At 59.1% G+C, this 24,531-nt stretch overlaps 1 protein-coding gene across 2 annotated transcripts; it reads right to left on the reverse strand.

Moving 5' to 3' along the window:
* Positions 1-695: 695 nt before the first annotated feature.
* On the reverse strand, positions 696-24,144 carry SEMA7A (semaphorin 7A (John Milton Hagen blood group)). Of its 2 annotated transcripts, none has more exons than XM_035335348.1 (14): positions 23,950-24,144; positions 11,330-11,463; positions 10,572-10,622; positions 10,226-10,321; positions 9,793-9,877; positions 9,170-9,280; positions 7,962-8,101; positions 7,462-7,640; positions 7,169-7,277; positions 6,391-6,589; positions 4,781-4,896; positions 4,045-4,196; positions 3,382-3,449; positions 696-2,646 (listed from the first exon to the last, which is right to left on the reverse strand). In XM_035335348.1, exons 1-14 carry the CDS (start codon positions 24,059-24,061, stop codon positions 2,297-2,299), a joined length of 1,902 nt encoding a protein of 633 aa, XP_035191239.1. In that variant the 5' UTR covers positions 24,062-24,144; the 3' UTR covers positions 696-2,296. The 2 variants fall into 2 exon arrangements, with proteins under 2 accessions (XP_035191239.1, XP_035191240.1); XM_035335349.1 differs by having other exon boundaries at positions 696-2,643; positions 23,950-24,121.
* Between the last annotated feature and the right edge of the window lie 387 nt (positions 24,145-24,531).

Consider the following 24,531-nt stretch of genomic DNA (forward strand, 5'->3'; position numbering starts at 1 on the left):
CCGGCTGGGCCTCAGCAGCTGAATTTCCCCCTGATTTACAACTCAAAGCAGCCAGGGAGGGAGCCACAAGAGGAGCTCTCCGCAAACCCAGATAATTCCCAAAAGTTTTCCACCGCCACCTGCAGGAAGGGGCTCGGGGCTGAGCACCAAGAGTGGCACGAGGAAACGCGGTCAGGCACGGCTCTAAAACAATTCTGTGACCCTTGGAAGGCCCGAAAGAAGAGAGCTGCGGCTCTTGGACCAGGAAAAGTGAAATTTCCAAGTCAAAGCGAGGCGCTCCCGCCCCAGCCGCCAGCTGAAGGCAGCGGCACGGCTCGGCGCCCACGAGCACCTGGTATTTTTATCCTCGCAGCCCCCGCGGGGAGAGCTCAGCGCCCGCTTCCTTCTCGTGCCTGCGATTCCCCCGCGCAAATGCAAAAGCTGGAGAGGAGCGGAGCGTTCACAGGGGGAGCGAACGCCCTGCCCTGCCAGAGAGGAGGGAAGGGCAGCGGCTGGAAAACACAAGGTCTGACCCAAAGGAACAGGAAGGGCCGCAGAAAGCAGCACACAAAATATCAACAGGAAATCTGGAGGGTTCAAAGTGCCTTTGAGAGGATGCTCTCCGTGTGAACCCCTGGTGGGAAGCGGCGTGACGACAGGGGGACCCCAGCACCGAGCACCCCTCGGTTCCCAGCAAGAAGCACGGCACCCACACATTTTTTTCCACTCTTTATTTCACTGATCTCATTCTCACTTTGGTCAGCAGGTCTGAAGGGTTTTTTGGTAGCTGTTCTTTTTTTTTTTCCTTCCTCTTTTCTCTAACTCGAACCCACTTTCTCTTTTACAAAATTATAGAAGTATGGTAATGAGTCATCGATAATAAATATTTGTTAGTTCACAAAGTTAAAGTGCTTTGAGAAGAGATGTAAGAAGCTCTATCCTAGACTCGGGGAGGTTTTGTGGAAATGTAGTGCAGTAGGAAGCTCTGGCCTGTTGTCCATAGTCATGAGATGCTCGGGGCATCTCTCCCCCTTGCCAAAAAAAACCCCGGGGCTCGGCTGGGCACAGCCTGCCCAGTGCTCTTCCTGCCTGAGGGGGCAGGAGGCAGCAGAAGCATTGGACGCGATGCCCCTGCCTTGCACAGCTGGAGGCCGGGGGTTTTTAGAAGTCAAGAGGGCTGGGAAAGGCTCGGACAAGGTGTGGGATCACCCCGTGCGCGCGGGCGCAGGGAGAGCATCCCGTTTTTCACAGTTTAGTCTTGCTCGGAGGCCTCAGAGCCCAGGGGAAGGGATCTCCCACCCTCCCCTGGCTCCTCATGCAGCTCCCGGCGGGTGGAAGTGGCTGCAGCCCCCCTGCCTGCCTGCAGCGCCCTGAGATCTGCAGCCTGGCTCCTCTTTCCCTGAGGAAGCCCAGTCCCTGGCGAGGAGGGAGCTCTGGGAGCGGGGCTGCCTGCTGCCTAGCTCAATGCCCTTAGCTGCCTGCGGCAGAGTTGTGCGTTTAAACGTCTTCCCAGGGCCTCCCAGGTTTGGTTGGGGCTCCGCTTCCACCTCTCCTTCCAGGCTCCAGGAAAGTGAGAACCCTTTGGTCTGTCCCTTCCCCTCACCCCAAAGCTAGTCATCCTCCAAGCCTTTTCCATGCAAAATGCTAACTCTGTGCCTGCCCTTCCGAGCAGGTTCCCAGCGCGAGCCCTGATGCCCCAGCAGGGCACAGCCGCCTGCCAGAGAAAGGACAAAACCCTTCCGGAGCAGGAGGGGACTCGCGAGTGTCACTGGGAGCAAATCCAGCTGCTTGCCAGCTCGGGCAGGCGTTAGCCGCGAAAAACTTGGAGGCGTTAGTCCCCACTTGGAGAGAAGCACAGATCAAACAGTCCGAAAGGCCAAGGGCTGACTCCTCCTCTTCATCACATGCACGTTCCCAAAGAGAGGAGCCATCGTGCCCTGAGGATCAGTGCATGCACATCTGCATAGTCCCCTGAACAAAGTCTGCACCCAGTGCACGCTCGGGATGTGCTCGGGGGCAGGCTGAAGCCACTCCGTTCGCGCTTCTGGCACAGCGAGTGTCCCCCGTGCTGGGTGCCCCTTCCCTCCCCGCCCCCAAGCCGTGCTCCGTCTGGCCCTGTAGCTGCCTCTTCCTCCCACTCTCTCTTCCATCAAGGCCGAAGATGGAGGGGCTGCTGCCCGCAGCGGCAGGACCCCCCTCGGGACAAAGATTCATGTCCGAGGAGCGCCTACGAGAACGGGACCTCGCCTCGGGGCAGGACGGTAAGCGCAAGAAGAGCAGCAGCAGCCGGGAAGGTGGGAACGCGGTCCTGTCCTGTTCAGTGGAAGAGCTCCACCAACAGCAGCACCAGGAGCAGCTGCAGCCAGGAGCCAAGCGTCGTGGTGGCCCGGCCCTTCTGCGACATGAAGCGGAGCTGGTTCACCAGGCGCTCCTTCACCAGCGCCTGCTTGAAGCCGTCCTCCTCCGAGACACAGAGGTAGTGGCCGTAGTGAGTGTGGCTGACGTTCTGGATGAAGTAGAAGCAGTCCAGCTGGGGGTGGGTGTTGTTGCAGGTCTTGATGAGGGTGTTGTTGTGGTACCAGTTGTAGGTGGCATAGTGGGACTCAACGGGACAGTTGAGGTAGTAGCGAGAGAAAGGGACAACCGTGATGTTCTGGTAGGTGTCTGCTGGAAGAGATGGAGAAGGGTTTGAGGAGACTGGCGCCTCCAGGAACCACACAAGTCCAGAAGGAAGAACATGTGGGTCGATGGGGACACCTTCCCTGGCCATTTAATGATAACAGCAGGGCAAGAACCACAGCTGGTGACGTCCACAGGCCTCTCCTCCCTGGGCATCAGCACCCCCAGAGCGTGAGCCCTCCCGCCCAGCTCACAAGGCCTCGCCCCACCGCAGCGCTCAGCCTTGCCACAGAGGAGAAGGGAGGCCAAGCAAGATGGTTTATGGCAGTGTAGATGTTTCCAGATGTGCTGACAGCTCCTTGGACACGAAGGGCTGTTTGTGAGCTTGGTATGTTTGCATAGCAGCCAGACTGCTTGCTTTAGGGTAGGAGGTGGTTTCATCACGTCTGCTGCTCTGCGCAGTTGCAGGCTGCATAGGGTCATTTAGGTCATGCCTGTCAGCCTCAGCCTAAGGGCCTACGGTTGGCCTCCAGAGGCAGCAACGTGGCATCAAGCTCGTGGGATTGAATCCTGAAGGCCTGATTTACATCGTTTATTTGATTTTTAGCTAACAAACACATCATCCAGTGGTTAGCTCCAAGCTGAGACACGCTCGGTGTCCTGGCTGCGGCGCGGTCACAATGAGCTCACCAGCAGTGGGCTGTAACAGCCCGTCCAACCTGTACAAGCACTTGGGAACCAGTCACCCCGTCTCAGACACACCATGGACAACCCCTCACATACCTTCCGTAACTTCGCCCTTCTGGCACTTTCCTTGCCACGGGTTCAGGTCCAGGTTCTGATGCACCTCCCTAGCAGGCAGGAACAAGCGTTAACAACGCAGTAACGGCCGGGAAGCCGCGCTCTGGGGCTAAGAAGGGATGGCTCTTAAGGGACGTGGTGGGTCAGAAAGTTTAAACACCTAGCTGGGTGGGGAAAAACACCACCCCCGTGCTCAGGAGGTTGGTGGATGACAAGCGTGAGACCCACCAGCCTCACCTCACCACCACCGACCACCACGTTGAGCAGCACCGCAATCGGCAGACCTTAATTTTCATCTCTGAGGGCAAGCGTAACAGAGCAGAACCTCTGCTGCGATGGAGCCGCGTGCGTTTCTAGCAGCAGGCGAGGAGCTGGGTGCTCAGGCCGTAGGAAACCCACTGCCTTCTCCTCCCGCTGAGCAGGGCTGGTGCGGGAGGGCCGGATCCCCGCAGAGGCTGCACAGAGGTGTGTGCTGGTACTGCCTGGACACGACGGGACCTGCCTCTGATGGGAAGATGGCCTCAAAACCACCCGCAACCCCGGCCAGGAAGGGGAATGGGGCCAGGAAGGGGAAAGGGTCGGGCACTTCTCGAGACAAAGGAGCCAGCTGGATCGGAGAAGCAGCGAGCAGTGGGCGCCACGTACCGGTTCTGATAGACGGACTGGCAGCGCCCGCCGGCCCACCCGCAGTACGGGTCCCTCGCCAGCAGGCAGCTCTCGCAGTTGTTGCGGTACAGCCCGCACATGGCCATGGGCACCTCCACCACTCTGCTCGCCGAGCCCACGTACAGCATGGCCTGCGGGAGGGAAGCAGAGGGGCTGAGCGCCGCGGCACCCTGCCCCAGCGCCGCCGTGCGAGCGTCTAGCACCTCTCGGCAGAAATGTTCCCACGGCTGCAGTCGCCGGGGAGCGGGGTTGGATCCCGCCAGCAGGGCTGGTCGCTCTCCAGGCAGCGCAGTCATACGGAGCTTGCTCTCTGGCGTGGGAGGGCAATCAGACATCCTTTCCCCACCAGCCCGAGGTATAAATAAGCTTGCTCCATCGGTTGTCGCCCCCGGGACGGAGCAGCAGCGCTGTCTGGCAGCTCAGCTGCCAGCAGGGCCGGAAAACGAGAGGGGAACTGAGGGGGCAGCCAAACGGCGGGCTGGGATTTGACCCAGGCAGCAAACAGCCTCCCCTTGCCTCCAAGAGGTGGTGTCTGAACAGCTCCCATGCCCACGGGTCTGAACAGTTATCCAGCCCTGGGACGTCAGCCTGGCTGCTAGGATCCCCCACAAACCCAGCCAGAGGCGACTTCCAGGTCTCGGGGCTGCCATCAGCCCGTCCGTCCCTGCCTCCACTGCTGTGTTTAACGCTGGAGCCTGGCCAGGCAGAGACCCACCCTCTCGTGGTCCAGAATCATGGACTGGATGGGCTCCTTCCTCGAGAAGACCTGGATCTCCATGATGTTCTGCACCCCTTCCGGCAGCTCCACCACCTTGTGGATGGATCCCTTGTCTGCAAAGAGAGACGGGAGAACCCCGGTGAAGCAGGCTGAGCAGAGAGGCGAGGCGGAGGGACCGCAGCCACAGGTGGGGAAAGCAGGCAGAGAACCGGCTCTGGGGCCTCAGCCCTCGCTGTGGCAGAGCCAGACGAGGCTGTATTCCTGAGGCCAGCCCCCCAGAGGAGCCTGCAACATTTCTCAGAAGGGGCTTTTTTCTGCTACTGGGAAATCATCCTGCAAACAATAGCGCTTCCCACGGCAGAGCCGTGCCATCCTCCCAGCCGAAAGCCACGAGGAACCAATTTCCCCTGTCACCCCTTGGGACTTGGCCATGCTGGCTGTGTTCAGCCGCACTGTAATGGCCTCAGAGCAAGAAAACACAACTGCTCTCCAACTTATCTCCGATCTGATCGCTGGCCTGCTCTGGCTCACCACTTGCCTGAGGCTGAAATCTGGACTTCTGCCTTTCTGGAGTTTAAGTAAAGCAACTTCCCTCCCGGTTAAATGACTTCAGAAACTGGTGATTTAAGAAAGTCGGTCAGTTTGGTAGAGGTACAGGAAGACTGATCCTGGCAGAACAGGGCTCGGCAATCCTCGCCGTTTACCTTCTTGTAGTTGTCGCCTGGTTTTCTCTTCCCAAACAGCCGACCCCTTCCCCACCACCAAGCAGAGGTGACCCCAGGAGGGACCCCCCTCTCATCCCAGGTGCTGGCCCTTGCCTTCACACCCACCCCAGCGCGGGTGGGAAGCTGCCTGCCAAGCCCTGCGGCATGGAACAAGCTCCCTTGCAGGGATCTGGAAGGCATTAGATGCACTTAGCTAACGCTTGTAGCATGATAACAATATGAGCATGGGCGGGCCCCAACCCAACCCAGGCCACCTACGGAGACTTGTCTGCATTTTTCAATCACAGACTGGGAAACAAAAGCTCGAGAAAGTCCTCTCAGAAACGCCAAGGAACAGAACGGAGATGCACAAAAGGGATGAGCAGAGCTCTAGGGTGCCAGCCTGGGCAGCAAGACGGGCAGGAGAGGGGAGCACTGTGCTAGGGACCTTTCAAACACCTTTTTACACCCCTTGAGAAGCCAGGCAGCCCTGACTGAGCTCTCCAGCTTCGCAGAGGACAGAGCTTTTGCTCTGCCATCCTGTCTGCCTGCAGGGGAACCTCGGGCTTGGCCCAGCACCGTGGGGACCCCGGTGGCTGTGACCAGCTGGCCGTGCCTCCAGCCGGAGCCGCAGGAACTCTGCGCTGCTGCACTAGAGCGAGCAGGGACAGGAGGTGACAGCACGGGTCCCTTTGTCAAAGGATCTCTGCTTGGCAGCGTAAAACTGTAAAACTGCACCTGGGGAGGGCCTTGCTACCCCTCGTCTGCCCTAAAAACACTCAGCCTGAGACCTATCTGCCACCCAGCAGGGTAAATCCCAGGTGTTGGGATTCTGCTTTCAAGCTCCCTTGGCTCCCCGCCCCAAGGGGAAAGCAGCCAGGGGATCCCAAACGTTCCCAGTACCTGTTGCCAGGTAGAGCACGGTGTATTGGTGTCCTTCCCTCACAGAGACCTTGTGCACCCCGATCTTCTGGTAGCGGTGCTTGTTGTGGAACAGGGGGCTCCTGGTGGGGGCGAGGGGCTCCACCCGGTCCTCCACCTCCGGGTGGCTGTCGGCTATCTTAAAGGTCTCGCTCGGGGTGTGCTGTCCAGAGGAAACGCACTGCGCCAGGAGGGAACAAGAGGCACCATCAGAGGCAGGCAGGTCCCCGGGGATGGCACTTGGGAGCAGACGGACAAGGGCAGGGCCCAGGGCCTCCCACCCCAGCACAGAGCCCGCTGCCTGCCCTGTCTGCTGCACAGGATCACAAAGCAGGTGGGAAAACACAGGGCAAACACCTTAGCCACAAACCTGGCGGTCCCATCGCCCTTCCCCTGCTGCAAAAGTTGCAGCTTGTGAGATTCAGGACCCTGCCACCCCCCAGCACCCTAGAGCAGCCTCTCCCCACGCTGCTATTTCCTGCCAGGTCAGCTCAGCTGTGCATCAAAACATTAAGGGCTGGGTTCGATCGGGGTGGACAAATGCCTTGCGCTGGCGAACACAATGCGGGACATTGTCCTCCAGCTTCACGCAGAAGCACTCAGACCTGTTTGCCACGGCACATAAGAGCCTCTCTCCCTTTTCTTTCTACAAAGGTGTTGGACCCTATCCAGCCGCCTCATGTTTCCAGCAACAAAGCTCAGATCCTTCCCCAGGGAGCAGCTCTCCTCGTTACATGGGCATCTTTCATCCCCCACTCACCTGCCCAGGCTTGATCTCCGGGTTGGGACCGTTGTAGCCTTTGAGTTTGGAGGTCCGAAACACATCATCAATGTCCCCGAAGGAGTAGACACAAACAGCCGAGCTTCCCCTGGGGGCAACAAGGCAGAGAGGGTCAGGGAGGCACTGGCCATCACCTGGGGCATGGCTGCACGTGCTGAAACCTTGCTGCCCCATGTCCATTCTGGCAATTTTCCAGCCACGTGCCTGCCAGAGAGAACACAGGGCTGAAAGCAAGGACTTCCAGCACCCCCCCGTCCTGCACAGCCCCTCACCAGGTGTTTGTGAAGAGCCCGTAGACTTTGGAGTCCCTCCAGTTACTCGCCGGGACAAAGAAGACATCTTGCAGCCAGTTGAAGTTGCCCTTGGTGGCGGGGTCGACACAAATCAAGCTGGCCTTCAGGAAGGTGGTCCACTTGGAAGCGGAGAGCGAACTGGTTCCCCCTTTGTCTTCCTGTGGGGAGGAAAAGCAGGGAGTCAGGGACTGGCAGAGAACACAAAGCCCTCTCCGTCCAGCATCTTGGGTGGATAACGGGGGCATGCCCCAGAGATAGATATGGCACTGGGCACTGCAACACTTGTGTGCCTCTCTAACATCCCAGCGAGACAGGGCAGGGTTTTGACTCCCCTGCAGGCAAGACGCGAAGCCAAAGGACACAGGTGCAGGGAGCCAGTGGGGCCAACTCACACGCTGGTGACACCAGATGAGCTGGCAGGGTCATTTACCACCCCTGTGACACTCTTGCCTCCCCACCATACGCTGCTCCCATGGTACCTTACACAGCTGGGCCACTCGGGAGATGTTCCTGGGTGCCTCGAGACTCTTGTCTGGGTTGTCTTCACGGAAGAAGTAGTAAATCTTGTCCTGGTGACTCTCTTCGTGCTTTAATGTGGTGGCTTTGACAAACTGAGGGTCTGAAAAGGGAAGCGAGCTGTCAGAAAACCTTGGCCTGAGCACGCACACTAAAGGAACACAAGCTCACCTGAAAGCCTCCGATGGGTAAAGGACAAGCCCAAGCCCTTTTTCTCCACACGACCGGTCACAGCACGTGGAAGACCACGCACCGCCTTCCCACCACTTCATGCACCACCTTCCCAGCGGGTTCTCCTTCCTCTCCCTCCCCCATGCACCCATTTCCTTGAAGGCCAAGTCCCCAGAGCCCAGCGAGGCCTCGGCTGCTTAGCAGCAAAGGAAACCCCTTCTCCTGTTGCACAGCAGCTCTATAGGCAGGCAGGAAGACTCCCTCGGAGGAGAGAGCTGCCCCGGTGTTTGTGTTCGGCGTGGAAAACCCAGTGATGCTTTTCCTATGAATACGCCGCTGCCACAAAGGGACATCCCCAGCAGCAGCAGGGTCCCTCCGGGCATCGTTAGGCAGAAGCCCCATGGCAGGGAGTTCTCTGTCATCGTGGGATCAGCCCCGTGGCTCTGGGTCTAGCAGGTTTGTTTGCTGCTGCCTGGGTTGCCCTGCATGCCCAAATCCTGTTTTGCCCCGGTGTTGTTTGGGTTTGGTTTCTGCCTGGCCAGGGGTTCAACAATCTCCCGTTCCCCAGGGGGGCTTGAGGGAAGCAGTAAGGCCGTGGATGTGGAGGAGGGTCCCTGCCCTCCGCTCCCACCCGCCCCACGTGCAGACCAACAGGCTCCTGAGCGCGGTCACGCTCAGCTGGGGATTTGGAAAGAGTCACTGCCCCGAGTGGAAGCTTTTCTTCCTCTTTCCACCAGCAGCGGATGGGCACCTTTACACAACCAGCCTCTGCCACGGGACTCGCCACCCATTTCTCTCCATTTCCCCATCTCCTCGCCCCGAGCAAGAGGAACTCGCGTGCCAGTTGGTTTGGGCCAGAAGCAAGGAGGTGAAGTTCCCTCAGCTGGCAGCAACGGAGCTGGGGGGAGCCACTGGGCTCCTCCTCACCAGGAAGGACCAGATCAGCCCAAATTCTCTGCTTGGAAGGGCAAAGCAGTGGATGCCACGCTCCTGTACTCACTCTGCATCACCGTGTCGCTTGTGTAGAGCTCCCCACCCCCCCTCACTCGCCGGAACCGGGGTATCTTGCCATTCTGCTGGCTCTTCTTGATGGTGGAGTAGATGTCAGGATCTGCGGGAGAAGGCGGCTCGTTTGCTGCAGGCTGTTTTCCAGCGGGGGCAGGAGGGTTTGGGAAAGGAAAGCAAAGAGCCGAGAAGCACGTGGGCACGCAGACAGGCTGAGGGGACTCGCAGAAATCGTGGGTACGGGTCAGGAAACCCAGTCCTCACTGCCTGGGGCTGAGCAGGACTCCCAGGGAACACTCAGGAGCCTCTTCCTTACAGAGCAGCAGGGATAAATTCTTGCTCTGCCTCTGAAAGGGAGCCCCTTCTCCCTCTCTCCCATGTCCACAGCAGTGGAGTTACTGCAGGACCCTCCCTCCCCACCCTTCCCATTGCACTCTGCCCTCCTGCACAGCCTCAGCCCCCCCTCCAGGAAAGGAATAAACAACCTCGTGCCACGCTCTGTCCTAGACGGACGAGCATCTCGATGAGGCAGGGCTCCCAGGTGCCCCTTTTCGCTACAGAGAGCCCACCCTAATTGCATGGCACTGCTGCCCAACACACACGAGCAGTCAGACTTACAGTCGACGACGACAAGGGAATTCGCGTCAGGGGTGAAAGGAGCAAGACCTCTGCCGTCCTGCGGAGAGCTCTTCTGCCTCTGCGTCTGGGGAAGGACAGAAAGGGCCTTAGATGAGGTGGGATAAGGTAAGATAAGAGGCACAGTCAGTTCAGGACAGGGCAGGAGAGCCAGGTGCCTGCCTTCTCCCCCAGCCAAGCGAGGTGGGGTAACCTCTGGCTCTGCTCACGCCGTCACGAGAAGCTCCTCAAGGGAGTTTGAGTTACACGGGCATCAAGGGCTCCTGAGCTCTCGTTTTGCCTTTGGGCCCACTCCCAGATTGTGCTGCATCCCCCAGATTCCCTGCTGTCCGGCGGAAAAGACACCAGGAGGAGTGGGGAGCTCAGCTCCAGTCCCCCCACCGGTGAGCCCCATGCTGAGGGCACTCCAGCGTACCAGGTTCCAGCAGGTGGGAGCGCAGGCGCCGGTCCCGCACACCAACATCCCATCTCCGTGCTTCGCCACTAAGGTGATGAAATTTTTGTTGTCCTCCTGCAGGAGGAAGAAGAGGCCCGTGAGCAGCTGCTGATGGCAGGGCACAGCCCTGCAGCACTACCAAGCACCCTGCTACATGGCTTCCTAATTTTTCCATAGGTGTTAAACCCAGAGGAGGGTACTGCTATCATCCCGCCCGACCTCCACTGGAGGTCTTCACCCAGAGCAAGCACGTGAGGAGCTTACAGAGCCCCTGCCCCAGCAGCCCCCCAAGCCTCACACGCTGTTCCCCCCGGGTAGCACCTACCGGACTCCCAGGTTTCAAGCACTGTCCTCCGTTTTCCACGGGGAAGTCTTCCTGGAATACGAGAGGAAGAAAGAAGCTTTAATTGCTTCCCTCTCCAAGACAGCTAACGGGGGCTGCGTCTCACATGCTAGTTGCTCTTTTAGCACGAAGCAAAGCCAGCATGTCAGTGAGAAGGCCATCAAACCCTGCAGCTGGGGGTGTCCAAGCGTTGGGACACACAAACCCTGCTGTTCCTGGGCACAAGAAGGGAAGTTTCTGGGCACAAACTGCAGCAATTGGGTTGTTTGAGAAGGAAAAGAATGGGTCTTGTGAAAGCTAACTGCCCCTGGGGCTTTCCTGCCGTTTTAACTTGGTGCCCAGCTGATCCAGAACTTGCTGCTTTTGAGAAAAAGCAGCCTGGGCAGTGACAGGGGAGGGGAACCCAGCTCCTCCCCAGTGCCACGAGTCTGAGCATCCCTTCCCATGCTAAAGAAAGGGTGCCCCACCTGCGAAATCCTAGCAGCACAGACCTCAGGGGGACCACAGCCTGGGAAGATCCCACCCACGATTTGCACAGGACACTTCCCCTCCGCTGCAGGCACCAAACACACCGATGGTGTGGGCAGATGGGGAGGCTGGACACAGACCGGACCCTTCCAGTCCCGATTTTCCTGCCCGCAAAGGCACCGAGCAGGGTCACGGCACCTGGGCTGCGAGACGGATGCCGAACGCTTGGTGACGGAGCTCTGGGGTCAGACTGGCAGGCAGAGCACCCTTACCGTGTAGCTCTCGTAGGTGGCGAAGTCGTGGTAGTAAAGCCTCCCCTCTCCCCCGACGTAGACGGCCGAGGTGTTTTCCTTGTGATAAAAGACGGGGTACTTCTCGCTCCTCGGAAGGGCGTACTCCCTCGCGCCTAGGAAGAGCAGAGAGAGGAGATTCATCAGCGCAAGCGCAGCCCGCTGCAGAGAGCAGCCGCAGCCAGCTCAGGCTGATGGGCTCCCTTCTCGCGTCCTTGGGGCGAGCGAGGAGAAAAGCAAGGACACGGGGCTCTGCGGGACGGCTGGGCCAGCGCCAGGCAGCTCTCGGGCTCAGAGCTGTGCCCTCATCCTGCTGGCCCCAAGGACAGCAGAGCTCCGCAACGGCGAGGCTCTGCCTGGTCCCTGCAGGGCTGCTGATGGAGGGGGAGGAAGGGAAACTTTGATGCGGGAGGCTCTTGGAAGAGGCGAGCAGGAGCTGCGAGTGCCTCATCGCCGACTCCCCGGCAGCCAGGTGAGCGCTGCCTCCCCGCCCGCTCCCATTGCCAAGCGCCTCCTGCCCCCCAGCCCCGAGATGAAAGCGGTGCTGCGTGCAGGGGAGGCTCAGCCTCTGCCCGGGGGGGGGCTGCAGGAGGCAGCTGGTTGGGATGCAGCGTGAGGTCTGTCTGAGCCTGTCCCAGCTCCTCCAGCTGCTGAAAAGCCAGCACCACGGTTAGGGGTGAAGGAGGCTCGCCAGGAGCAGAGAGGCTCCTTCTGGGCTGAGCAAAGCCCCGTGCAGGAGATCTGCATCGTGCCTCTCCTCGCCAGCCTCCACCTGCACCCGCAGCCTCCTGCACTGGAGGCTGAGGTGGGATGGACGGGGTTTGGAGCCACCAGGCCCCGGTGCCAAAGCCCTGATGCTGCAGGGGAAGGAAGCAGGTAAAGCTGAGCAGCTGCGACGAGCAGGGCTGCACGCCCCGGAGGTGAGCTGCAAGAACCAGGCCCCCGTGTCACAACCGGTTGCTGCAAACGGGAAGCGTCCCGAGCCCAGCTGGGAGGAAGGGCTGCTCGTCCTCCCCAGCTCTCCTTCCTCTTTCACCTTCTAGCCTTTCCAGCTCCCGTTCCCCTCATCATCCTCCTCTCCCCTCTGCAGCACCAGCTCAGGTGTGGGAGGCTGCAGCGGCGCAGGGTCAGGCAGCACAGCCTCGAGCATCCTCCCCCGGGGCTCTTTGCTCTCTCCCGGTCGGAGGCAGAGATCCTGCAGCCCCTCCGGGATGGTGCTGCCACATCTGAAGCTTGCAGCAGCCGTGCAGGGCTCAGCACCACGGCAGCACGCACTGAGAGCTGGAGGCTGCCCTGCCCCTCGCTGTAGTTTGCAGCAGTCACCAAGAGGAGGAATCCAGCTCCTCCAAGGGGAAAAACCTCGGGTCGGGACTGACCCCGCTGGCGCTCCCTTCCCACATCTGCCTCTTCTCCCTTTTTCCCAAGAAGAGGGCCTCTCCTGCCAAGCGCTGCTGTTCCCAGCAGACAGACAAAGGTTGCGTCTGCCTCGGGAGCTGGCTGGCTGCACAGACAGGCAATTAATCAGCGGCACGTGTCCCTCTCTATTTATAGGGACACTTGGCAGGGGCAGAGGACGATCGCCGCTCAGCCCAATGCTTCCTCCCTGCCCGGAGCGCGCTGCGTGGGGGTCCTGCCAACACCCCGCAGAGCCCAGAGTTACAAAAAAAAAAAAAAAAAAAGCAGTATTAGAGGTCTCTCAGCCTCCTGACTGCCTGATTATAATGCTTTTTCCCCCGATTCAGTACACGAGTGGTGTGGGGAGCTCCTCGGGGTGGCTGGCTGGGACACCCACTGGGCTGCGGCTCTTGGCTAACGCGCGGGACGCTTGCAGGGAAGCTTCCCCAGCCAGCACAACCCACGGCCAACACGCCACGGGCAGGTTTGGCCGGACTTCAGCATGCTTTTGCTCTTGCTTTCAAGCCTCCAGCCCTCAATCTGTGGCCATTCCCCACTTCTCGCCCTCCTGCACGCCCCTGGCGCTGCCATCGTGCTGCCCTGGGTTTCGTTTTGGGGCTTTTCCCTACCAGCTCCTCTCACAAGCCCCGTTCGGTTGGCTCCAAGAGCTGTGCCAACCTGCTTCCTAGCAAGGACACACTTCTCTTCAAGCAGCCAGAAACAAACAAGCCCAAAACAATAATTTGGTCGGCGCCAACACATTATTTATCCTGCTGCTCCCCGGGGACTGCACTGAATCACCGAGCTGAGAATAAACAGCGCCGCTAGCCAGGGCCCAGAGGCGTTTGCAGCTCTGATTTACCCTGATCCGGGAGGGAGACTTTGGAAGGGGCTCCTGTGAGCGGGTGCTGGGTCCCCCTGCCTCCGGGTCGGGGCGCTGGCTGGCCTGTGAAGCCGGCCTTCAGCCCCTGCCCTGCCTTCAACAGCCGGGCTTTGGCAAGAGGTTCGATCCCTTGCGCACCCAGCAGGTCGGTGGGAGCAGCCCCGCTGCCCCGGGCCACGGTTTTGGGGTACAAAAGGCTCCAAGAGCCGGGGATGACGATGAGGGCATCTAAAGGCTGAGGGCACGGCGCGGCGCCCAGGCTGCGTCCCCAGAGAAGGGGACGACCCCAGGCGTCGGAAAACACGGGGCGGGCCGATTTCCAGGGCCCTGCTAACCCGGTCGAGTCTCTCCGCCTGGCATTTAATGCAAACCCCACTGTCAGCACACAAATCAATGGCACAATTGTCAATTGAAATGCTAACCCGGGGCCGGAGGGATGAATAGGAGAAAGAGCAGCTTTGTGCTTGCCGGCGAGATGAGGAATGCCACAGCAGATTGAAGAATAATAATAATATTAAAGGAGGGAAAGGGAGGGAGCCTAGTGCATCTCGGAGGATGCCTGGAGGGTGAGGTAATGGAGGAGATGAAGGACAAGAGATGCTGCAGACAAGGGCAGGGAGGCCCAGCCTAAACAGAGTGACACAGATAAATTCTGCTTCTAACGGGGCCTAGGACGGCACAGGCTGACCTCCTCGGGCACGGCTTGGGGGATCGGCGCTTTAACGACGAGCCGAAGGGCTCTGGTTTGCTGCGGATCCAGGAGCCAAGAGCCTGGGCAGTGCTCTGGAGGCAGGAGAAGCCCGCTCGCAGCCCCCTCCCCAGAGCAGCTGCCTGCAGATGCTCCAGCCAGAGAAGCAGCGTGGGAGTGCGGGCTCGTTACGGACAGATTCATCAGAGCAGCTCCATCCCCAGCTTGGGGGCTGAGTCAGCTGCAAAGCGCCGCCGTCCTCCTGCCCGAGGGGGAAACGCTGCCAGCCCCACCACGGCCCCCCGATGCTCGGCTGGGCCACGGGCAGCACCGAGTCCTTGTAGGGCGACGATTCCCTGATGCTGCCCTAAAATGGACGGGGTTGTTCGGACCCGCTCTGACGCCAGCGTTTTAAAAGGAAGAACTAAAATAAATATCAGGGGAAAAAAAAAAAAAAAAGAGATGGGGACCTTCTGCCTCTCGGGCACTGCGCTGATGCGGCCAAGAGCAATGTCCCAGAGAAATCCTTCACTGCTGATCAAACTCGTGCCAGCTGGGGACCCTGCCTGGATAAACGAAGAGGGGCAGTCAGGCAGAGCAGGGAACTCACCTGCTCCCTGGGACTGCCCTTGGTCTGCGCCACGGGTACTGGGGAGCATCTGTGCAGCCCCGGCTGGCAAAGCTCCCACCCAGGCAGCCACAGGAGGATTTGAGCCCTTCAGGGGCACTCAGGGGTTTTCAAACCCTTTGCTAAGCAGTGCTAGGGCTTGTGACAACACCGTCACGCACCCAACCCCGGCGGCGTGACGCCGGTGATGCCGCCACCTGCCCTGCTGCCTGTAGGTCCCGCCTGAATCACAGCGCCGGTCCTTTTCTGGCTCCTTCCTTTCCCCCTCGTTTCCCCGGCTTTGTGTGTTCCTTCCTGAGCTGACGGAAGGGATTACGACCTTCACCGTGGCACGTCACCGTCTCTGCCATGATCCATCTTCGCCGCGCGGGCTGAGCTTGGCTCGGGGACAGGACGCAAAGCCTCCCCTCGGTGCTGACTCACGGCCGGGCAATGCGGAGGGGGGCCCAGCGCTTACACCTGTGCCGGGAGCCGGGCTGTGAGTCAGGGCTGAGCAAACCCAGGAATGTGCTGTGGGCTCCTGCTCGTCCCCTCTTTTGGGAGTATCGGGGCCACCCAGGCTCAACGCCACCGCATGCACGACAGGCAGCACGGCACGGGCCGTCGGCAGCTGTCCTTGAAAGGCAGGAGAAGCATCCAGCCTCACTGCCTCGCTCACCCAGCCCCGACACCACTCCAACGCTTCCAGTTTCACCATGAGGTTTCCCTCGCTCCGTGAAATCACATGGGATCATGACACAAGGGAACCAGTTTGTCATCACCGCCAGCCGGGCCGGGGAGGTGCTTCAAGAGCTGACTCGCCCTTCCCCTGGGATCGCTCTTTCTGGGACTTTTCTGCAAAAAGTAGTGGTTTTAGAGAAATGCTTTATCTCTAGATGAGATGACCCAGGAGGGGCACCCTGGGGGTTTTGTTCTGACCACCCACAGAGGAATTGGAGGGCTGTGAATCACAAGGTCTCCAGCACGCCCCCAGCCATCCTGAGGTGCCGAAAGCGATACGCTTTTGCTTGGGGGGGTTTCTGAGAAAGGTAAAACCACTTCCTTCATGCTGCTTGGGTAAAACCTGGCCTGGCATCCCCTGCTCCCCCCCGATGGAGGTGACAGCAGTCATTTCTCAAAGGGACCAGACCAAAAGGAGCAGAACTGAGCCAGCCCTCAAGGCTCCTACCCCTGACCCCTCCGAGCTCACCTCCCTCCAGAGCACCTCAGAAGGGGTTTGCGCTGCCTGCCTTCCCCGGTCTCTCCTCTCCCCAGAGGTGTTTTTAGGATGCTGACACTCCCTGCCTCATCCCCCAAATCCCCCACGGCACGGGCCAAACCGCTCCAGAGCCGTGGGGCAGGAGCAGTGGAAACAAGGCAGCCGGTGTGCTAAAAATGTCCTGTGCTGCAGATGCAGATGCACACACGTGTTTCCTGCTCCTCCAAGCCCTCTCGGCGACCACACAGCTCCCCGTGACGGGGGGAGCCCTGCTCATGCCCCATGCCTGGCGGCTGCTGCCCGCCACGAGAGCTTTACGCAGCAGGGCTGTGGGCAGCCTGCCTCCATCTCTCCCACCCCTGGGCAGGAAAACAACACCAGCACAAACATTTTAGTACAGCTGGAGTCCACGAGGTTGTGGCCAGCTGCTCTGGGAAGGGCAGGGACCAGGAAAGCAGGTCAGACAAACCCCTCTGGGGGTGACAGTCATCTCCGAAGCATTTCGTGACTGCACGATGCAGCCTTCGGGGGCCAGGGAAGGGTCCTGGCCGCGTGGGGTCAGCACGCTGCCTGGCTGCAGCCACATTCCCAGGGATGCACTTCCTGCATCCTACAAAACAAGGGTGTGTCCAAAAGGATAGCGTAAATGGGCTCCCCGCGGAAGCAACGTGCTTTCTCATCAGCCTGGGCTGTAAAAGCCCTGATGGTAACGTTCCCGTGCCCTCCATCCTGCAGGAACCGTCGTGGTTTGGTTCCTGAAAGCTGGACTGAAAGCTCTCCCGAGCTGAGAGCGAGTGCTGGGGCTGCTCTCTTTATTTTCCTTCGGTGACCATCCCTTCACGTGGAAGAGCACTGAGCCCAGCACCAGGCTGCAGAAGCAGCCCGCTGCAGGTGGAAGAGCATCGAGGGGATGCACAAAGGGGTCATGGTGCTTGCAGAAAGCCGCTGTTGCCACCACAGGAGGTGTGAAAGCAGAGAGGGGGGACGCGTAGCTGGGAAGCCCACGTTACTCAAAACCACACCTGCCCGCCTTACGCATTTCGCTCCTCTTTCTTCTTTTAAGTCTGCAGCAAGCGAGCGGCGGAGTTCAGCTGCTTGCTCTTTCTCAGCCTGTCTCGCCCCCAAGACAGCTTGGAGGCGAGCCCCGTTTAATCACCTGCCAGGAAACCTCCCGCTGTCTTTCCTCCTCTCTGCAGAGGGACTTCGCCACCCCGAGCCAAGCCCCGTTCCCTGCTGCCACCAAACCCCGCTGCTTGCCTGCTCTTTGGCTTCCTCCCCGGCCGCTCCTGAAGCCCCTGCAATCGCGGGATGTTCGTGCCATCGAGAGCAAAACGCTCGGGAGCAGAGGAAACAATTCAGCTGGCGTTATCAGGGATATGTCGAGTGCTTTGTTCCTGCTCAAGCTCTCAGCCCCTGCACGGCCCGACATGCCCGGAAGGGCTGCGCTAATGGGGGGGAAAGGCTCGAGCTCGGAGAGCACAGCCAAGCCCGACAAACGTGCTTTCTTAAAACAGCCTCAAAGACACGAAGCGTTCTGGCAGATTAATGATTTCCACTCTTTCTGGTAAGCTCTGGAGCGCCCTGGCAGCGCTATTCAGCACAGGGGTGAGCCATGGCAGGAAGAAAGGGAAAAACCTCTCCGTTGGTAATGCAGCTGCTGGGCACGGGCACGCCTGCTCCAAAGGCTTTCAGTGAGCTGCACAGCCTTTATTTCCTCTGCGAGGGGCTGCCAAGCTGCAGCCAGAGCAGGCATCAGTCCCGAACGCCCCCTCAGCAAGCAACAAAGGAGAAAAGCCCCCTAACCTGCGGCCAGAAGAAACGAGCCTTGAATTCAAAGCTCCTGCCATCAGCCGGGATTTTGCGAGCGCAGGCAGCACCGCACAGCCCTCTGAAGCCGCGAGCCAGTGTTTGGCGCTCCAGGAAAGGCAGGTTTCTCCTAATTAAACACAAAATGACTGTATGACAGGCACCGCGGTGCTTTCTGCGCTCAGGCAGCAGGAAGGAAGCACGCTAACACGCTACCAACATGCCCTGGCCCCTTCTGCATGTCCCCCCTCCCAAAATTATGCAGCACCGTGCCTCTGCAAGACGAGCCCGGAGCAGATCTGATTTCCCGGGCACCCCAGGCGGATGACACCCAGGGCTGTCATCTCGCAGGTACGTGTTCCCTGCCAGCCCTGAGCGAGCCGCAGGCTGCACCCCACCGACCGGGGGTGCTAAATTTAGAGGCAGGTTTTGTTCCTTTCCAAAAGCCGCTCTCCGTAATAACAGGCCTGAGCTGCGCCGTGTTCCGCTGGAAGCTGGGGGAGCCTCGGCCTGTGATTACGGCGTTTCGCCGTACGGCCCCTGGAAAACCCAGGACAAAAGGATGTTTTTAGCAGGAGAGCTATCTGCAGAGTGCGGCTGCCCCTCCTAGCAGGCAAATCAACTTCCAGAGGGCGGCTTCTCATAAAAAGCCTTCCAGGATGAGAACCGCGGCGAGCACCTCTGCGTGCAAACCCCACGCAAAAGCCGCTTTCCCTATTGTCCCAGGGGACAGCCGGCTCCCCGCCGACAGCAGCCTCGAGGAGCGGGCAGAGATGCGCAGCTCCGAAGCGAGGACGGAGTTCCAGTTCCCCACGTGAAGCAGACGAGGTAACACGTAGCAAAGGGACTTGAGCCACCGGGGAAGGGCCCTCCCTTGCTCTTTGCATCCCTGCTGCAGGCTTCGTGCTGGGAAGGCTACGCAGACCTTTGAGCATCCCCTTCCTGCTGTCCCCAGCACACACCACGTCCTCTCTTCCCTGTCCATCTTTGGCTTAGTCAGATTTGGAAAGCAAGCCACTGCTAGCTTGCAAAATCTGCCCAGGCATCCGAGCCCCGCTCAGACTTCCCAACCCTCCCAACCCTTTCCCAGTGTGAGCAAGCCCCCGGCTGTTGTGTCTGCCTGCAAACATCCCCGCGGTCACCACGGAAACTCCCACGGCTGCTCGAGCCCGTGGCACCTGCTCCTCTCCGCGGCCAACGCAAACAATTCGCTCCAGACTAAGCAGAGCCAGCACTGCTGGGGGCTGCCGAGACAGCTGGGGTCAGGGTTGGGGCTGGGCAGTTAGAGCGGCAGAGAACCAGAGCTCTAAGGGCTGAATGGGTTTATTAGGGGCACGGAGCCTCTTGCTCCATACCGGAGCTGCTCTGCAACTCACGCAGATTGCAGGAGGCGTCTGTAAGCCTTGCAGCACTCCTCCTGCCTCCCAGCACACACCGGACACGGGCAGCGGGTGGAGCCGGGTCGGCAAGGCAGAACGGGAGGATGAGGAGCAGGAGGAACAGGTCCTATTTTTGGGGCACCCAGGAATAGCTCCGCTCCAGAGGCTGCAGCTCAGCAGGACAGAGCTGCACAATGCGCAATTTCCTCCTTCCAGCTCCGATCCCAGCCCTTCTGCTTCTTTAAAAAGCATTGTGTATTGAAGTTTATATTTAGTTTGGCCTGCCTCAGGGCACCGAGCTGGACTACATCACCTACCAAGTGTTCCCAGCCCCATTTTCCCCAGCTCTGCCCCTGGCCGTGCCCGAGGGCTGGCACAGCGCTGCGGATCTGGCTGCGGCCCAGCCCCGAGCGTTGCAGCGAGGCAGCCACAACTTTTGTTTTGTTTTTTGTTTTTTTATTAGTTTGCCCATGTCTGCTGTTTTTGTGTCACGCTCTGGTAACAGGAGGTGGCTGTGATTCACTCCCTCGGTCTATTTGGTTTGTCTTTTTTTTCAATCTGCGCAGAGCAAAAAATTATTTTCAACCAACATTTTATGATACCAGCATCACCCACCCTGCGAAAACGAGCCGGCTGCAGAAAATAGCACTGCTGGGAAAGTGAGAAGCTTTCTCCTGGAAATGTTGATGCTGCGAGAGCTTCGCGTAGAAGTACCCTACGAGATGTTTTCACACTCTTGGGACCGTGGCACCTGCGAAGACGGTGCCACCATGGAGCAGACGCTGGTGGTGGCACCGCCAGCTCTCCTCTTACCTCCGTCCCCTATCAGCTCTTACCTTCCTTTGCTGGCTGAAGGCAGCGCCAGGCTCAAGGAGGCACGGAGAGCTCCTGGAAGAGCTCATGGAGGCAGGGGCACTCGCTGCTGGCAGTGTTCCTGCCAGCCCACTGAGCTGAGGCTTGGCAAAGCCTCCGGACTAGGGGCAGCGCGGGGTTTTTCCAGGAACTCCAATTTGATCCCCCTGAACCGGCTCCAGCCTGCTCAACTCGGATGAGGCAGCCAAGGGTCAAGCGTACGGCCTTCCCCTTGCCCTGCAAGACCTGTTTATCTCCTGCGAGCCACAGAACAGCTCGAAACCAGTCCCCTCCAGCCCTGAAGCCCCACTTAGCCTCATCTGTCATTCACCAGGGGAAAACCAAACCCTCAGCCTCCATCCTACCCCAAGGTGTGACTGCAGCAGGGAGCCAGAAAAGGGCTGCGACTTTGGTCTCAGGTCTACACGCGCCGGGGTAAGCCAGGACACGGCCGTCTGAAGAGCGGCGCTGGCTAAAAATGATTCCCGTGCTGCAAACCCCCCTGGTGAGAGGAGCTGGCTGCCCCTGCCCCCGGGCTCCTCGGCTCTCCCAGTGCTCAGTGACTTTCCGGTCAGCAGGCAGCCAGCCTGCGGTGCCACCTCCCTGCTCCGTACAGGGTTTGTCACCTGGAGAGCTCTGCCCAGCCCGCATCTCTGCAGAGGACTGGGACAGCAGTGCTATCGGGGCTGGCGTGCAGAAGCTCGGTGTGGGAGCTGCGTGCACCTCTCCAAACAAAGCCCAGCTGGCCGGTGGTTAGTTAGGGAAGCACAGGGAGGACAAACAGAAGGAAACAACCTTGCACACCGCGTTCTCGCCTGATACGCCTGCCTCTGGACCAGCCCAGGCTGCTGAGGCTCCACTCGCTCCCACCCCACAGATCTCGATCAGGAACTTGACACCAGAGTCCCCAGCCCAGGCATGCGCTGGATCAGCTGCAAAGGGGAAGGTGACAAACTCCCCAGCAGAAAAAGGGATCTTAAACACTTTAGGCATGACCCCGGGTCGGGAGCTGACCTCAGCCCGTTGCTCTGCCTTCTCCCTAAGAGGAAGAAATCCTGCAGAGTCAGACGTGCTTTCAAAGAACTGCTTAACCAGCGTTACATGGGAGCCAGCCACCTGTGCTGGCTGCTGCTGGAGCTCCAGAGCTCCTTCCCCACCGCCTTTGGGGCTAAATGCTGCCGTTTGGGAAAGCATGCCCCTGCCTCGCCCCATCCTGCGCTGCGTTACGGAGCCAGGAATGAAGAATAAAGGCAGAGCAGGCACCCTGTCCGAGCCTCGGGGCTGGGTTTATGTGCAGTGCACTCCAGGAGAGAGAAAGGCAGAGCTGCAGAACACTTTGTTCCAGCCACGACCCGGTGCTGCACGTCCAAGTCCCCAGGACTGCAGAATCACTTAAGGCCGGGCCGTTCCCGACACCGAGGCAGGCCAACTCGGTTTCTTTGTCTTCAGAGTGGAGCTCTGGATTGTGCCACCTAAGCCAGCAGGCTTTTTTTTTCTGCTGACAGCACACAATGTCACCTCACCTAGCTCTTCCACAGCAATCAGACAACGAAGGGCCGTGGAGTGAAACAGCAGAGAGGTGTGGGCTGCCTGCAGCGGGGCCGGGGATCCCCCCACACCTGGCAGGGTGGCGACAAGGGGAGCAAGGCAGGGGCTGAGGGAGGAAAGGGCAGCTGCAGCTTCTCCCAGTGCCATTTTCCTTCTCTCCCCCAGAGCAGCAGCCAGAGGAGGGCTGCTGCACACTTACCCTCCCCTCCTGGGAAGGGCTGGACTCAGGCCAGCGCCAGGAGGGAATTTCTCCGTCCCCCTGCAGGGCTGTGACATCTCTGGGTGCCTTTGGAGCTGCCGTACCTGGTGCTAGCGCTGGGCTGTGGCGTGTAAGAAATTTAATTACGTAAAGAGCTGCCAGCTCCTGCAGAGCCCAGGGCTGAGGCCATCGCTGCACTGCTTGGAGCACACCAGCCCCAGCACGAACAGCCAAGGTGAGCCACGAGGAGCCCGACCGCTGCCCTGCTCCACCTGGTCCCAGGGCTCAACCTGGAAACCAAACCCTACAACGGCGCCAACACCAGCACGCTGACCTGCAGGTTCCTCACCCTAAAGGCGCCGCGCTCGCCTCTCACCGGGTTTGGAGCACTGGGGAAGTTGAAGAGGGCTCCATCACACCCCCATGTCCCTCTGTCCCACTTCTCCTCCCGCCCCGAGCCATGTTCCAGGCTCGCCCCGGGCAGACCCGCTTCCCAAAGGGCAGAGGTGAGGCCGAGCACAACGCGATCCGTTACAGCAGACCCACGAGTGACTCTCAGCAAGCGTGCCACACAGCTGCCCCTGCTAGCTCCCTAATTGAAGTCATGTCCCAGTTTAGCTTTTTCACAAAAAGAAAAAAAAGAAAAGAAAAAAAAAAAAAAAAACAGAGAAAAGCACAAGCTGATCCCTTCTGAGGGAAGCATCCCAGCGCTAATTGGCTTTGGTGTTCCTCAGCGCCAGCTCCTCGCTGCGTTTAATGTCAGGAAAGCCACCATCTGACACAGATGCTCGGAAAGGCCAAATGAGTGTATCGCGTGTGCACGCCAAGAGCAGCACGGAGCAGGTGGAAAGGCAACCCCTCGAGCCTGCTTCCCCCCACAACCCACTTTTACCCCAGGACAGGCGTTTCCAACCCCAGCACCAACGCAACTTTTCCCTTCCCTTAAGCAGGGCAGGGGAAGTTCCTACCGAGAAACGCGTGAGCCCATCCTCCGGCTCCTCTCCCACTTCTGTACCAATTTGTGAGCCGCTTCATTTACCCGGGGATGAAATTAATGAGGCGTTACTAATGGCAACCTTTAGCCACTCTCCGTTCCAGCATGAGGTTTGACAGCTAGATGCCACCTCTGCTCGCACACCCCCGGCCCTTCCCTCTGCTCCTGGCCCCTCATCCCAGGCAGAAGCGAGCCCAAGCGGCTCCCAGCAGAAGAGTAACAGATGGTCCAGAAGAAACCACAGAAAATCCACGTCCTCTGAAGTTCTCTGCGCACAGAGGAGCTGTTGTACTGCAGAGCAGCATGAGATCTGCAGCTTAGCTCAGCCCCAGGGTTAGACAAACACCATAACCACCGGGGACAAGACGGGGTCTTTTGTTAAAGCCTCCCTGGAGGGTATTCCTCGAGGAGCTGGGAAGACACATGATAAAACCGGCAAGCCTTAGCCTGCTCTTTTCAACGCATGAACCTCGGGCCGCGCTCTCCGCGTAAGCCTCCTCCTTGAGAGCAGCTCTTTGTTCGGTTCTGGTAAGATTATAGCCCCGTCCTCCTGTGCCACTGCCGTTGGATATATTTGCCCCTGAGAATAGGTATCCTCTGTAAATATTTAGTTACAGAACTCACGTGCGGCTACCTAGCAGGGTGAGCACGTCGGATTAATTAGAAATTTAACTTTCATGCAAATACACTTCTCCATTTCTCCCCGTGAGTTAGAGGAAATGCTTACTCTGCCCGTTTCAGGATGTGAGCTTTTTGACAGCCTTTAATATATCCAGCTTGTAGGAAAACGCTTTTAGAATACAAAAAGGAAAGGATTTGGCAGGAAGGCGGCTGTAAAAAAATCACCAAAAGCTATCAAGGACACCAGAAGCCCCTCCAGAGATCACAGGCGTTTGAGTGAGAGCCCGAAGTCTCCCTGAAGAGACAAAAGCAATTCAGAAAAGCCCGACTGCCCTCCAAAGAGGGGAAAAGCCGGCGCGGGGAGCAGCTGGCAGCTGCGCACGCCGGTGCTGCGTCTCGGGCAGGACTCACCTTGGGGAGCCGTGATGATCCTGGGGTTCACCTTGGAGCGCCCCGCCGCCCACACCCCCAGCTGGCAGGCACACAGGGCCACGAGGAGGGCGACCAGGGACCTGCTGCCCATTTTTAGCGATTCGGCGAGCTGAGATCGTGAGCTTGTGAAGCTGACAGCCGCATCGGTTGCCTTATACAATGGAGTGGGTAGTGGAGGGAACAACCAATGAGCGCGCCGGAGGCGGGGTTATAGGACTGAGCAAGCCCTTTCAATTTCTTTTTTTAAGGGACTCTTTGCTGCTCCTTTGCTGATCCTCAGCCCCTGGTATCTTCAGGCTTCCGTCCTCCTTTCTTTCAGCCCCACTTCTGGGAGGGAAAGGTGGGAGTCTGATGGCTTCGATCGCCCTCTTGGAAAAGCTGCAGCTGGCCCACGGCCTGCAGTAAACTCAGACAGCGAAGAGGCTCAAAGCAGGAACATTAACAGCAGGAACGCTGAAGGTGATATAAATGAAGTAAGAATGAAAATACGTGTAAGAGAAAGCACAAGAAGCAACAGCAGACCCCGAGGGTGCAAACACTGCTAACAAAGGGTGCTGCTCC

The sequence above is a fragment of the Oxyura jamaicensis genome, chromosome 10 (assembly GCF_011077185.1).
Source record: "Oxyura jamaicensis isolate SHBP4307 breed ruddy duck chromosome 10, BPBGC_Ojam_1.0, whole genome shotgun sequence".
Lineage (NCBI taxonomy): Eukaryota > Metazoa > Chordata > Aves > Anseriformes > Anatidae > Oxyura > Oxyura jamaicensis.

What these genes read in the sequence shown, in the direction of transcription:
- SEMA7A (XM_035335348.1), bottom strand. Translation starts at nt 24,061, where the DNA reads ATGGGCAGCAGGTCCCTGGTCGCCCTCCTCGTGGCCCTGTGTGCCTGC. An exon ending in GAGTGGCCCAGCTGTGTAAG is followed by an intron (nt 7,641 to 7,961) that starts GTACCATGGGAG and finishes TCCTCCCCACAG; the next exon opens with GAAGACAAAGGGGGAACCAG. An exon ending in TGATTCTGGACCACGAGAGG is followed by an intron (nt 4,197 to 4,780) that starts GTGGGTCTCTGC and finishes TCCCTCCCGCAG; the next exon opens with GCCATGCTGTACGTGGGCTC.